We start from the raw sequence: 12,909 nt of genomic DNA, 5'->3' as shown, positions 1-12,909 counted from the left end.
TGGATGGCTGTGCTACCCCTGGAAATCCTCTTCCTTTGAGTAATTATTTTCATTCTTTGTAAGTTCGTTTGCACTGGGTAAGGCTGTGCCAGCCCAGCAGAGGGCAGTGGGATCCCTGCCTGCAGTGCTCTGCAGCCACGGTGCCACCTGAAAATGGGAATTTCTGACAGTGACAACTGCACCCCTGCAGTGCCACAGCTGGGAAACAACACAAAACACCTTTAACTGCCAAGACAACGAGAGAGAGATGGCTTAGTAAAAACAAAATATTCAAAATGTCTGAGCAAAAACAGCAATACTGGAAGCAAGGAAAAAGTCAAAGAGAAATTTTTGCTAGAGAAAGTAGCAGAATGAAGGGTATTGCACATACTGAGTTATGGTTCAGTGAGAATGATCTATTGCAAAATCTTTATTTAAAGTATTTTAAGAACAGAGACCTTTTGTGAGCAATTAAGGCACTTTGTCCAATCGCATCCACTAAAGCTGAAGAGTCATTACTGGAGCTAGCCTGCAAGATAAACAGGCTAACTCTGGTTTCTCTAGGACAGTAAGAGAAAACGACCTGAAACGTTACTGGAAAGATAAATCATGCCATGTTGGAATCTTCATTTTCAGTCACAGCTGCTTCTTGTTCCCCAGGAGTTCTCTCTCCCTTGGCTGCACTGGACTTCTTTTTCTTCTTCTCCTTCTGCTCCATGTTACTTGATGCAAGCTCTTCACTCTTCTGAGTGATATATTTTAGCTGGGAACAATAAGCTAAACAATCAGTCCTCTACTGAGGAACTTCATTCACTCACAAGGCATTAGTAAGAAATACTGAAGAGAAATTTACAGGAAAAATTATTATTATTAAAAGAAATGAGAGACTCCAAAAACATTTGCTTTGCCTTCTCAGGCAAATTCATGTTGTGTATTTCAAATCATATATGGAAGGAAAAAAATCTCCTCACATAAAAGTAAAATTCAAGAATTGGAATTAGTAAAATTGGAAGCATTTTTCATGGATCAATGTATAGGCATGTCTTCACAGATTAGTGAGTTTTATCCATGGAGCATCATATAGATCAGCACAGGAAGGAATACAGTGATTCTGTGATCCCTATAATTAATGTTGGGAGACTCAGCACCTTGGGCAAGCTATTCCTGACCTTAGGCTACAACAAAGAAACACAACATCAGGAAAAAGCAAAGTGATTCACAGTGCTGTGTCTGCTCCTTGCACATCTGAACTTGGAACTTCAGCAGCCCTGGTGCAACGAGAGCACTGCTCTTGAGCTGCAATCAGAGCTGTGTTACACCTCACCACAGTGAGGCAGAGTGAAGCAAAGCAAGATGAAAATTTAAAAATCACTGGATTGTGCCTATCTATCTCAGAAGACAGTGAAATTGCTTATGCAGCAGTTGCTTCACCATGTATAACCTTCATTCAAATGAATTAAGGAAAATTAAGGAATTAAGTTCATTTTAGGAATTAACTGTTTTAAGAATGTTGGAAGACAGTAAATACAGTGCATCTCACCAAAGAATTGCTTCTTCTAGCCAAAAGCTTCACATCTTCTGTAGTGACCGTGGTTCGTTTTGCATGCCTGCATAACATCAAAAAACACTCCTTAACATTTTTGCCAACACGTACCATAAGAGGCCAAGATCAAAAAGTACAGGGAATTTCTATTTCATAACTTAACATAACTATTTAAAAAGCCCTTTTAAAGCTTGAATTATAAGATGCGCTTTAAAGATAACACAAAAAAAAAGGAAAGCCTTTGTAACAATCAGTGCATACCTTGCAAACATTTCAAGGTCTTTTGCGAAGATTTCTAGAGAAAACACAAAGATGTCATATATTTTAAAACACAGAGTGGGCAGAGATACACAAGTTATCCAAAGCAGTTATGAGAAGTGACCAGAGCTGGCTGTTAGGCAACACTCGTACACAAGCAGGTAGCCACACAATACATCTAAATGCTTTTTTCGGGTCTGAAAAGTCGAACTAGTATTTCTTGTACTTAAAATAAGAAATAATACAAGAGAATGCCCCGGTGACACCGAGTTGGATGCTATTGGTTTTGAAGCCCTGTGCCTCCAGCGCTAGCTCCTGAACAGACCCGGAACGCTGCGGTAACCCAGGTAACACGAGGCAAGTCGAGGTAACCCAGCTGTACCGCACTGCCGGAAGGTGATCTCCGAGATGGCTGCGATGCTCTGCTTGCTGAACTGCACGTCCTTGTCCTCCGCCACCTCCTGGCACAGGCACCCCACCGTGTAGTGAACCGCCGCCTTCAGCCTCTGCGGGGACCAAGGCAGGGGCAGGCAGTGACACACCGGCCTCGCCCCGCACCACGCTCACGGCCTCGGCCCCGTGTGCCGCTCGGTACCTGTGTGAGCATCTGCTGCTGCTCGCCACCGGCCGCCGCCATCGCCGCCCTCACGAGCTCCCGCCCCGGCGCTTCCCGCCCTGCGCGCGGGGCGGGGCCGCCGCTATCGCCGCCCTCACGATCTCCCGCCCCCGGCGCAGGGGGCGGGGCCGCCGCTATCGCCGCCCTCACGATCTCCCGCCCCCGGCACGCGGGGGGCGGGGCCGCCGCTATCACCGCCCTCACGAGCTCCCGCCCCCGGCACGCGGGGCGGGGCCGCCCCTATCGCCGCCATCACGATCTCCCGCCCCCGGCACGCGGGGCGGGGCCGCCGCTATCACCGCCCTCACGATCTCCCGCCCCCGGCGCGCGGGGCGGGGCCGCCGCTATCGCCGCCCTCACGATCTCCCGCCCCCGGCACGCGGGGCGGGGCCGCCGCCATCGCCGCCCTCACGATCTCCCGCCCCCGGCGCGGGGGGCGGGGCCGCCGCCATGTCGGGCCCGCCCCCGGGCCCCGTGAGGGGAGGGGCGGCCGCCCCGCGAGGCAGCGTCGCTGTCACCCCCGTTTGTTCCACAGAACTCCCAAATCGTACCGTGTGATATGCAGAAAAGGTGCCTTCAGCTGAAGGTTACATTTTACCTCATACATATATTCAACTAGTGACTAAGTAGGTGTCTTAGTAGAAATATATATGGTCAAACATTAATGTAAACATCAGTGTACACAGCACAACATTTAACAGGTTTTGAGAAATAAAAAGGTGAATTCAGACACCCAAGTAAATTTTCAGATGTCTTGAAGATGACTGGCAGTAGCATTGCAGGGAGAGGATATAAAATAGAGCCAACTTTGTATGTTGTTTTGGGTATTTTTAATTGTCCCGGTGGAGTAAGAGGCAAAGAATCAGGGAGATTTGGGGAGGAAAGTGCAAGCACACAGAAATGCAAAATGTTTATGCCAGAGCTTGAAAGTGAGAACAACAGTTGAAGGGGGAATAGAGTATGAGTTTCATTTCTCCTTCCACCAAAAGCACAAAGCTCAGTGTGACAGACTGAGCAGCTGAATGCCCAGGAATTAAATCTGCCTGTTAGGAATAAACCATGGAACTGGAGAAAGGCCTTTACCTGCCTGGAACCTTGTGTAAGTTCCTGTGCTGTCTGCCACTCTCCATCTCAGCAATTCCTGAACTGCAGTCATCTCTGTCTTGACCCCTAGGAATTCATGCACTACAATATTATAAACCTAACATGACTATAAATTCTATTAAAGACTGCACAAAAACATTTTACATAGTTTTGGCCAGCACCAGTGGAAAGAACACACCTCAATACATTTATAACTAAATTTATTTAGTTTTCTTATATGATACATATAGAGAGATATACATATAGGTATGAAACACACCCCCAAGTTATTACAAAAGTGTCCAAACACAAGTTCTAGTGGAGTACAGTAAAAAGTGATATTCTAGAAGAAGTGTTGGAAATCTACAGTATCTGGGCTCCAAGTGGAAGAATTTCCATTAGACATTGTAAGCAGAAGAGGACACATTTCCTCCATGGCCTGTCCAGTTAGTGTGGATAAATACCCCTGGCTTTGATAATAATTCATATGTGTGTGCACCAAAGTAATCACGCTGAGCCTGGAATGAGAACACACAGACAAACCAGACACACAAATGTCAGTATCATGAGTCCTGGAAGTTGCACCTACTGTTACCTAATGAGGAATAGATTTCAGTGCCTACCTGAATCAGGTTAGCTGGCAATATCTCGTGCCTGTATCCATCATAAAAAGAAAGTGCTGTAGTGAAGCAGGGCATGGGGATTCCAATCTGCACACCAGTACTGATCACACGGCGCCAGGACTCCTGGCAGAGGGGAAAGGGGGGAAAGGAAACTCATCAGTTTGATGCTGGCTCAGGGGGACATGCAGGCACACGAACTGCTCCAGTACAACTGTGTGTGCTATTTCAGTCTGTGAAATCTAATAACCAAGTCTGAGCAAATACAGCAGCAGATTCTCGATTTTGCATAAACGAGGTTGATCTAAAATAATGGCAAGTAAGACAGAGTTAACAGCAGACAAACCACAGCCTCAAGCAAGGATGATGTTCTTTCACATAAACATGGTCAGAGCATCTCAAAAGCACAAACTCAGTGGGGATGTTCTGAGGGGAATGTTCCAGGACCTCTCACCAAGCACAGAACAAAGCTCGCCCAAGGGCCCCAGAGGACAGCACTGACACTTCAGACAGACGTGGATAATCCTCAGTTCAACTGTTCATCTGGTCTAGTAACTTGCATGCAATATTCAGATTCAGTTACAAGAACTACTAATGATAATATGAGACTTTTTGGCAAGATAATGTGGTTTTAATTCCACCCATCTAATGTGGTTTTAATTCCACCCATCAACTCCATCCAAATCAGGACAGTGTTCACAGACACAGGCCTAAAGAATGGATGGGTGGGTCTGGAACTGTTGTTCTGGGGCTACTGCAAACAATGGCACTGGAACAGAGCTCAGCTGAAATCCAGCTGCACAGCAGGCACAAGACACAGGGCAGCAAAGAGAATGTTCATACAGGCCAGGCCTTTTTTCCTCATACTGTGGTCTTTCTGAATTGCTGGATTTCTGCCTAAGGCTCTTCTGCACCAGTAAAAGGGAACCTTCAGTTTCCAATCATAGCTTGGTCAGTTTCAAAGAGAAAAACCATGACAGTCCTGGCTGTAAATTATTGTTTTGGAACTTACCTGACAGTTTTCTACAGCTTTCTTAAAGAAATCATCCAACAGCAAATTCTGGAGCTCAGGGTTTTGATCAAAAGCATCTTTGATTTTTCCCAGGAACACACTAGGCAAAAGTTAACCAGGAATAAATGTCACAGCTTCCAACAAAGGCTCAGAATTCAAAACTTACAGTGCTAAAACTTGACTCAGCCAGACTAAGATTCCAAACATGGCAAAGACAATACAATATTTTCAGCAATTCAGCCACCAGAACAGTGGGTTCATCTGGTAACCCCTGGTGTTGTCTGCAGCCTCTCAGAATCTTAGCAGCAGAGTAACTGCATGGATTTTCCAAGGAAATCTCTAGGCTTGTCAGCCAAGCACCTCACAAACTAAACTGCCTGCTCTTCCCTCTCCCCTCAGCAGCCTGGTTACCTCCTCATCTCAATTACCTCCTGATGATGCAGCCTCCCCTCCACATCAGTGCAATACCACCATAATTCAGTGTCCAGCCAAATTCTTTGGCTGCTTGTCTCAGCAGCATGAAGCCTTGAGCATATGAGATAATCTTGGAAGCATACAGGGCCTAAAAAGAAAAAAAAAATCAAAATCACATTCCGAGAGAAGTGTCACAAAGTTGAACAACAAACTAACTTCACAGGATCAGCACTCTGTTCAGCCCACATCTCAACAGGGATGACTACAGCAGCAACATCCCAGTTATTTGAGAAACAAAATATCCTTTCCCGTTGGAAAGTTTGGTTTCAAGAGAGAGAGAGATCAAGAGAGCAATACCCAGGCAAGGCAGGAGTGTTGAGGGGTGGACAAGCTCCTGTGCATGAATTATGAGCTCTGTGCCCCATGCAGTTGTCTCTGCCCACCATGGCTTAGAGTTAAATTCCTTCTGGATCTTTCCTAACCTTCCTTTGGTTAGCAATGGGTCTCACTGTGCTTTGTGGACATCAGGAGACAGTGCACAGTGCTGACAGAGGAACCAGTTCTCATGAGATGCAAACACAAGAGCTCCTCCCCAGGCTCCCAGCCCCCCAGCCCCGCTGTAACCCCGCAGCAGGACTCACCTTGCGGATGTCCTCCAGGAAGGCCTCCTTGTTCCCACTGAACCGAGTCCCTTTGGGCCCTCCCAGCAGCTTGCTGGCCTGCACTCTCTCCTCCTTGAGGGACGACAGGCAGCGTGCAAACACAGCTTCACCTTTGGGGATGGCAGGCAAGGGGAGACCATCAGAAACCCGGGCACCCCTGTCTGTGTCTGAGATACCCGAGCACCCGCAGTGGCACCGAGTGATGAGCCACGAACACGAGCAATAATAGAAATAACTGCTGCACAAATGAATTATTCCAACAGCAACACTGCCTCTCAGTACAACCATTGGCTAAGTCTTGACTGATACAGCTTTCAAATGATAATGAAAAAAGCCACAAGTCATCCACACGAAAATTTATCTCAGGAACATTTACCAGCTCACAATTTTGAGAATTTACTTTAAGATCTTCTCCTGTCTATCAGAGACAGTGTTGCACTGCAATCCAGGGAACAGCAAGGCTGAAGACTTCACCAAGTACTGTATCATGCTTTTAAGATAAAAAGCTGTTCCTTAAATGCCAACATACATTGACTGGATGTGCTTTAAAATGCACATATGCAAAATAAGGGCAATTAAAATCAAGAATAAAACAGCAAGTTAACTTATAGGATGACAAGATTCACAGTTCTGGTAGGCCCCTAGCACTAGTTCTCAGAAGTCCATAAGAATGTTTTCTAACATCACTAAACAGGTTGCTAAATATCATCTGTCAGGCTGGCTCAGTCAGTTCCTAATCAAGCTGGTTTAAACTGTACTTGTTTGCAATTGAAGACAGTATTGTAAAATGAGGGAGAAAAAAGTTTGCTTTTCAGAGTCTGATAGAAGGAGAGGCAAATTTTCATTTTGTTCCACCCTTTGAGTTGTGATATAAAAAAAAACCACCAAGAAAACCCACACTGCAGAATCAACAGCAATTTAAAAAGAAGAGTGAGTAATGTTTTCACAAGACTCTGGATCCTCCCTACAGCAGGAGGACATATTACACCTAAATCAGAACCTGCTAATTTCCATTTCTGCAAAAACTTCCTTCTCCAGAGGGAGGAGCAGCAGGTAGGAAAATCAGGAAAAAGCAGGAGTAGCATGACTCTGCTTTTACAAGCAGAAGTTTGCAAGTCATGCTCATGCAGTAAAACCACACAGAACTGCCCTGAGAGCAGCCACGTTTGCACAAGGACTGTGGCACACACTTCCCTATCAGGCATTACCTAACAATGCTCCTGGCACTGCAGAGCACTCACCAGGGAGTGTCTCCTCCACCCTTGATCTCTGCAAGCACCCAAAGAGGAGAAAATTACCAGAACAAGCAGGAAACACTGTTTCAAGCCTGGAACTGAAGGTCTATGGTACAACATTAAAACCATTTAGAGAACTTGTTTTGCTGCTGGAATGCAGCCATGTTTCTTTGACAGCTACACTGCAGTTACTTTCTTTCAGCTACTGAATGTAACTTTTCTTCAGGACTTGACCAGCCAGTGCAAAAGGAAAAGAGGCAGAGAAAGCATGAAAATGAAAGCAAATCTGAGAGCAAAGATCGCTTTTGACTCATCTCATTTACTCAATGGGAAGCTTGCTCTGGACCTGTGCTATTAGGGCACTGTAAACGTGTTGCAGATGTGTTCCAGCTCCTCTGCATCACAACACTGAGCACAACACTCAATGTTGCCCTGAACATCACAGAGTCCTCCCAGCACTGCAGACACCAGGGACACAGGTGACAGCAGCACCGAAGGAACAGGGTAAAAACAAGCCCAGCAAAAAACCCAGGAGCTGTCAGGGCAGAAAAGCTGGAACAGCTGCACCTACGAGAGCCTCTCCTGGCAGCCCAGCCCTGCCGTGGGCTCACTGCTCAGAGTGTATTTCCCTGTCATTGCTGAGATGTGGTACATGGAGGTGGGAAAGATGAAAGCACAGTTACCGATGAGGGTGACCGGGACTCCGTATTCCAGGGCAGAAATGGCCGTCCACTTCCCCGTGCCTTTCTGCCCTGCGCTGTCCCTGATCTTTGGGAGCAGGTATTTGCCATCACTGTCTTTGAATTTGAGAATATTGGCTGTGATTTCAATCAGGAAAGAGTCCAACTCTGTCTTATTCCATTCCTGAAATACCTGAAAAAGGAGAACAAGTATATACATATTCATACACACCACAATTTGCTATGTCTCTACTATATCCTTTAATTTATTAATGTATATATTTTGCCTGCTTGATTATAATGCTCAGTGTTTCACTAGCTCTTTTCAAGCAAGGCAGTTCACATCTCTATACATGAAGGTGCTCCCTGGAGAGAAATCAACTGTAGCATGGGAAAAGGTTTGGACAACTTTTGTAAGCATTCAGCTGTCTGTGCTCTCTCCTATCACAGACACCATGGCACAAAAAAAGGAAAGACATTAAAACCACAAATCACCTTTGCCATCTCATCGTGCTCCATGCCCAGCACATCTTTCATCAGGTGATAGGCCTCACAGATCAGCTGCATGTCTCCATACTCAATCCCATTGTGCACCATCTTCACGAAATGTCCAGCTCCTTCCTCTCCCACCTGTTCAGAAACATCCAAAAACCCCCTCAGCAACGGCACTGTCATCACTTCCAGTGTTTAATACCTGCCCATGGCTTCCTTCTGCCTAAAGGAAGGAATCAAAGACAGTGCTGACTGAAACCAGTGGCTCACAGGTCCATTTAGCTCCCCCAGCACATGACCCAGCCACAAAGCTTTGTCTTTCCATTGCACAGTATGAGTTACCAGAGGTGGCAGATTGGAAATGAACACAGCCAGGAAATCAGCCACTGAGGGTGCTGTGTTTATTGTGGACAAACATCCATGAGCTTCAGCAACCAAACTGCCTAAGCATGGCTCTAACCCCAAGTTAGGGTCAGTATCAAATGACTATTTACCCAGTCACAACAAGGTTCCCCAGATCCCACTTTAGCAGCAATGCTTTGAAATATGGTCTTGATGTGGGGCCTGTGGGGAGAAAGAATACACCTTAGCAGCCAGGCAGGGGACACAAACACCACAAGAGAAAACAAATAAAATCTACTGGTATGATGCCTTCTGTAACCTGCCAAAAGGCAGCCTGGGCTGAGGGCACTGGGCAGGGTGATGACCCATCCACACAGCCATGTCAGTGAAATGTGTTCTTCCCAACTAGAGTTTGCAAGACATTGGAACAATCAAGTCATGCTTCCAACACTGTACAGACAAGTGTAATGCACTTTAAGGAGCCCAAATATCCTCTCCATTTGAACACAGAAACTCTCCCAACTTTACTGTCAAGGCAAAAGATGACTGGGCAGAAACTTCCTGTTGTTGATGGCTTTGTGCCATCAAATTTGAACAGGCTGATACAGGTAGGAAACACTAATGCAAATGGACAGGGACTCAAGAGATACTAAAGCTCACTTAAAGCCTAGACACACCTTTTCTCTCCATATCTGTACAGAGAATAGGCAACCAGGGATAAATATGAGCATTGATGTGCAGTCCTTTACTGAGGCACGAGTACAAAACAGCACAGCAGCATGCAGAAACTGGCAAATAAACTGATGCATTCAACAGTAGCACAAACATACTGAAGCTCCTTTTATAATGTGTCACTACAGGGCCATGTGCTGCTGCCTGATTCATGGTTAGCAGCTTCCCAAGTGTGTACAGCCTCAAAAGGAAAAAATAAGAAAAAATACTTGCTTAAAATTTAAGCAAAATTCCCCTCTCCCTGCAGATGTCTGTAGGTCCTACTTTTGCCTGTGGATTCCTGGAAGAAAAGCCTGCCTTTGTTCCGCCTTACATGGAGGCTGAGCACTGCCCCATGACCCCAGCCAGGTTGAGAAATCTGGAGCCTTGAGGAAGTGAGATGGCAACATATCTTGTTCTCTCCACACCCACACCCTGCTCTTTCCCTCCCTCAGTGCACTGTGTGAATTGCTGCAAACCATTCTGAACAAGACACCAGCAGTTCATGCTTACCAGGCTTCCTTGGCTCCTCCTGGCATGAGGGAAGGGCCGTATCTGGCACCCTCCTCCCCACCACTAACTCCACTGCCCACAAACAAGATGCCCTTGGCCTGGAGCTCCTTACAACGCCTCTGGAACAAAGAGCAGAGCAGCACTATTTAATTTCATTTCATGCCAGAGCCTTACACACAAAGGCTAGCAACTGGGATGTAAAATTAGGTTTTCAGTTCTGCTTTGGATGTGCTAGAAGCTACCCTTAATAAAGCTTGTTCATACACCAAAGTGAGCATTAGGAAACTTCCTGTTGCTTTGGATCCTTGCAAAAGTGACATGGTGAAAAAACAAGTTCTTATAAGCACCAGACAGACATGAGCAGCACCGAGGGTAGGAGAGGCCTGGAACTGGGTGTGAGGTGACACATGCTCTGTGTGAAGATGTGGGGGAGGCAGATTAGGCCCAAGGTGGAGTTGCGGAGTTCACTGCAGAGGGAAGGTGCAAGCACAGAAAACTCTAAGGGCCAAAAAGAGCCAGAGATGCCCCAGGACAGCTGACAGGACTGACCCTCACTGAGCCTTTCACCCTGGCATGGCCAACTCACTTATCCAAGACCAGGGTGTCGGAGCAGGAAGACGAACACGAGCACCTTTCTAAGATTTAGAAACACCAGTCTGAATGCAATATTTTCACATGGACACCCCAGAGAGGCGAATGTAGCTTCTGTAACTTCTACAGTTACAGCCTGTCCACAAGCAGATAATTACTCTGCTGCTTCCACCACCAAACCAGCAGTTCTGTCCTACTGGATTGTCCTGCAATCACAAGGATTAGGAAATACCAACAAATCTATAAATATCCCTAGACTTATAAATCTTCCTGAAAACTCCCTAAGATTGTAAAATAAAATTTTCTAAATGCCTTCACTCTTCAAAACATGTTGAAAAAATATTTTCTCGTGGTGTGGGTAACTTCTATAAAAACATTCTTATAGGACAGTCCTTAATTCCTTTTTAATAGGCTGCATGATTTAATTTTGCAGAAATCAGTTTGGCTTTTCCAGAGCACAGGGCTGATGGCATATTATTGAGCGACTATTCTGATGATCAGAAGTGGAAAAGTTGTGTGTATTTCATTCGTTCACTTTAGGCAGGAACCAAGCTTACCGTGGTATCTCTGTACTCAGAATTCCCACCATCAATGATGATGTCTCCAGTCTCCAGCAATGGCACCTGTCAAAAAGAAATCAGCATTCAGGTTTCCCCCATACATTCAAAACCTCACTAATGATGAATAACTGAGAACTTCCAGAGGAAACTGCTCCAAAAGACAGCAAGAAGCCTCAGGTAGGATGAATGTCTGCCTCACCAGTTTATTGATGAAGTCATCCACTGCACTTCCAGCCTTCACCAGCAAGATAATGCGACGGGGCTTCTTCAGCGTGGAGACCATCTCCTCCAGGCTGTGAGCACCGATCACCTTGGTTCCCTTGGCCTCGTTCGCCAGGAAATCATCCACTTTGGAAACTGTCCTGTTAAAAGCACAGACCTGGGGGGGTAAGGAGACGCGTTAATAAAAGCTGCCAATGGAACAGTAACTTCAGCTCAGGCTACAAATTATACAAGCAAGGTTCAACATCCTGCGCTCTCCCACTTCCCTTCGTGCCAGGCACAGGGCAGGGATGAACCTGAGCATGTCTTTGCAAGTGCCTCGGGAACCTGTGGTTAATGGCAAGGCCAAGGCCAACTTCAGGGAAAAGTCATGCACAATTAACCTATCAGGTGCCAGCTGAGTACAGGCATGCACCGCTGCTCTTCTCTGGAAACAGGACAAAGGCCAGGCAGGGTATAACTAAAAGGAGGAAATACACCCATCAGATCATCACAGTTGCAGGGGAAAGCACCCACAAAATGCTCAGCTCCAATCCCAAGTGCTACTAGTCAGCCTTCCTAAACAATTTGTTTCCTCACTTACCACGAAGCCGTGGTCATTCATGTTCAAAATCAGGTTCTGACCCATCACGGCCAGTCCAATCAAAGCAATGTCAGCTCTGGAACGTGAAAGAACAAAAATGCCAGGGAGGTCACCAGCAGTGATCCAGCAGCAGCATCCATCCCTGCCCGGCTGTTGTGGCCATGCCAGCTGCCAGGGCAGCCCAGCCCAGCCCTTCCTAACGACCACGGAGATCTGAGTTCATTCTCTCAGCTGTTACTGCAGCGATCACAGACCGAGGCCGTGCGGAGCCACCGGGCAGAGCCCCCGCGCAAACAGCGCACCGGGGCCTCCCGAGCCGGCTGCACCCGCCCCGCACCGCGGCCATGCCGGGCCCGCTCCCGCCCCGCCCGCTCTCACTCGGCCATGGCAGCGACGTTCGGAGCTCTCCGTTCCTCCCGGGCCTCTCCGCTCCCTCCGCTCCTCTCGGGGCTCTGCGGGCCCGGCCTGCGGCGCGCGCCGCTTCCTCTCCTCAGCCGCGGGCGGGGCGGGGCGGGGCCGCGCGCGCCCATTGGCTCTTGGCTAGACTCCGCCCCCCGCCCATGGCCCGATGCCCCGAGGCCACGCCCCCTTAAAGCGGCAGCGGCGCGGGTGGGGGCCGGGCCCGCTCTGTGCTGTCCCCGCGCTGTCCCCGCCGGGCTCTGACGCTTCCCCGCCGCCTGCGAGCCCCGAGGAGCCCCGGGAGCCCCGGGAGCCCCGAGGAGCCGCGCCCGCTCGCGGAGGAGCCGGGCAGATTCCCCGTGCCGTCGGCTGTGCCTCTGTTCCCAGCGACACG

General features: G+C 47.7%; 2 protein-coding genes across 2 annotated transcripts; both read right to left on the bottom strand.

Moving 5' to 3' along the window:
• Positions 1 to 325: 325 nt before the first annotated feature.
• CENPS (centromere protein S) lies at positions 326 to 2,528 on the bottom strand. Its single transcript, XM_074558861.1, has 5 exons — positions 2,376 to 2,528; positions 2,163 to 2,286; positions 1,784 to 1,817; positions 1,520 to 1,586; positions 326 to 742 (listed from the first exon to the last, which is right to left on the bottom strand). The coding sequence occupies exons 1-5, from the start codon at positions 2,415 to 2,417 to the stop codon at positions 587 to 589; spliced, it is 423 nt and encodes a 140-aa protein (XP_074414962.1). The 5' UTR covers positions 2,418 to 2,528; the 3' UTR covers positions 326 to 586.
• Positions 2,529 to 3,683: 1,155 nt separating this feature from the next.
• PGD (phosphogluconate dehydrogenase) lies at positions 3,684 to 12,646 on the bottom strand. Its single transcript, XM_005493819.4, has 13 exons — positions 12,495 to 12,646; positions 12,117 to 12,192; positions 11,511 to 11,690; positions 11,309 to 11,374; positions 10,161 to 10,279; positions 9,089 to 9,158; positions 8,598 to 8,732; positions 8,106 to 8,295; positions 6,167 to 6,297; positions 5,540 to 5,673; positions 5,112 to 5,211; positions 4,103 to 4,225; positions 3,684 to 3,997 (listed from the first exon to the last, which is right to left on the bottom strand). The coding sequence occupies exons 1-13, from the start codon at positions 12,644 to 12,646 to the stop codon at positions 3,878 to 3,880; spliced, it is 1,596 nt and encodes a 531-aa protein (XP_005493876.2). The 3' UTR covers positions 3,684 to 3,877.
• Positions 12,647 to 12,909: the final 263 nt, after the last annotated feature.

The sequence above is a fragment of the Zonotrichia albicollis genome, chromosome 25 (genome assembly GCF_047830755.1).
Source record: "Zonotrichia albicollis isolate bZonAlb1 chromosome 25, bZonAlb1.hap1, whole genome shotgun sequence".
In the NCBI taxonomy this organism is placed as follows: domain Eukaryota; kingdom Metazoa; phylum Chordata; class Aves; order Passeriformes; family Passerellidae; genus Zonotrichia; species Zonotrichia albicollis.
The sequence above is the reverse complement of the archived record's forward strand: the minus strand, read 5'-3'. Positions and strand labels throughout refer to the sequence as shown.

Coding starts and splice junctions, on each gene's coding strand:
- PGD (XM_005493819.4), bottom strand. CDS start 12,646: ATGGGCGCGCGCGGCCCCGCCCCGCCCCGCCCGCGGCTGAGGAGAGGA. Junction 5,212..5,539: donor GGAGGCTGCATCATCAGGAG/GTAATTGAGATG, acceptor ACTTTTGCCTAG/TGTGTTCCTGGGAAAAATCA. Junction 4,226..5,111: donor AAGCTGTAGAAAACTGTCAG/GTAAGTTCCAAA, acceptor CCCCTCTGCCAG/GAGTCCTGGCGCCGTGTGAT.
- CENPS (XM_074558861.1), bottom strand. CDS start 2,417: ATGGCGGCGGCCGGTGGCGAGCAGCAGCAGATGCTCACACAG. Junction 1,587..1,783: donor GACCTTGAAATGTTTGCAAG/GTATGCACTGAT, acceptor GATGTTATGCAG/GCATGCAAAACGAACCACGG. Junction 743..1,519: donor CTAGAAGAAGCAATTCTTTG/GTGAGATGCACT, acceptor TATTGTTCCCAG/CTAAAATATATCACTCAGAA.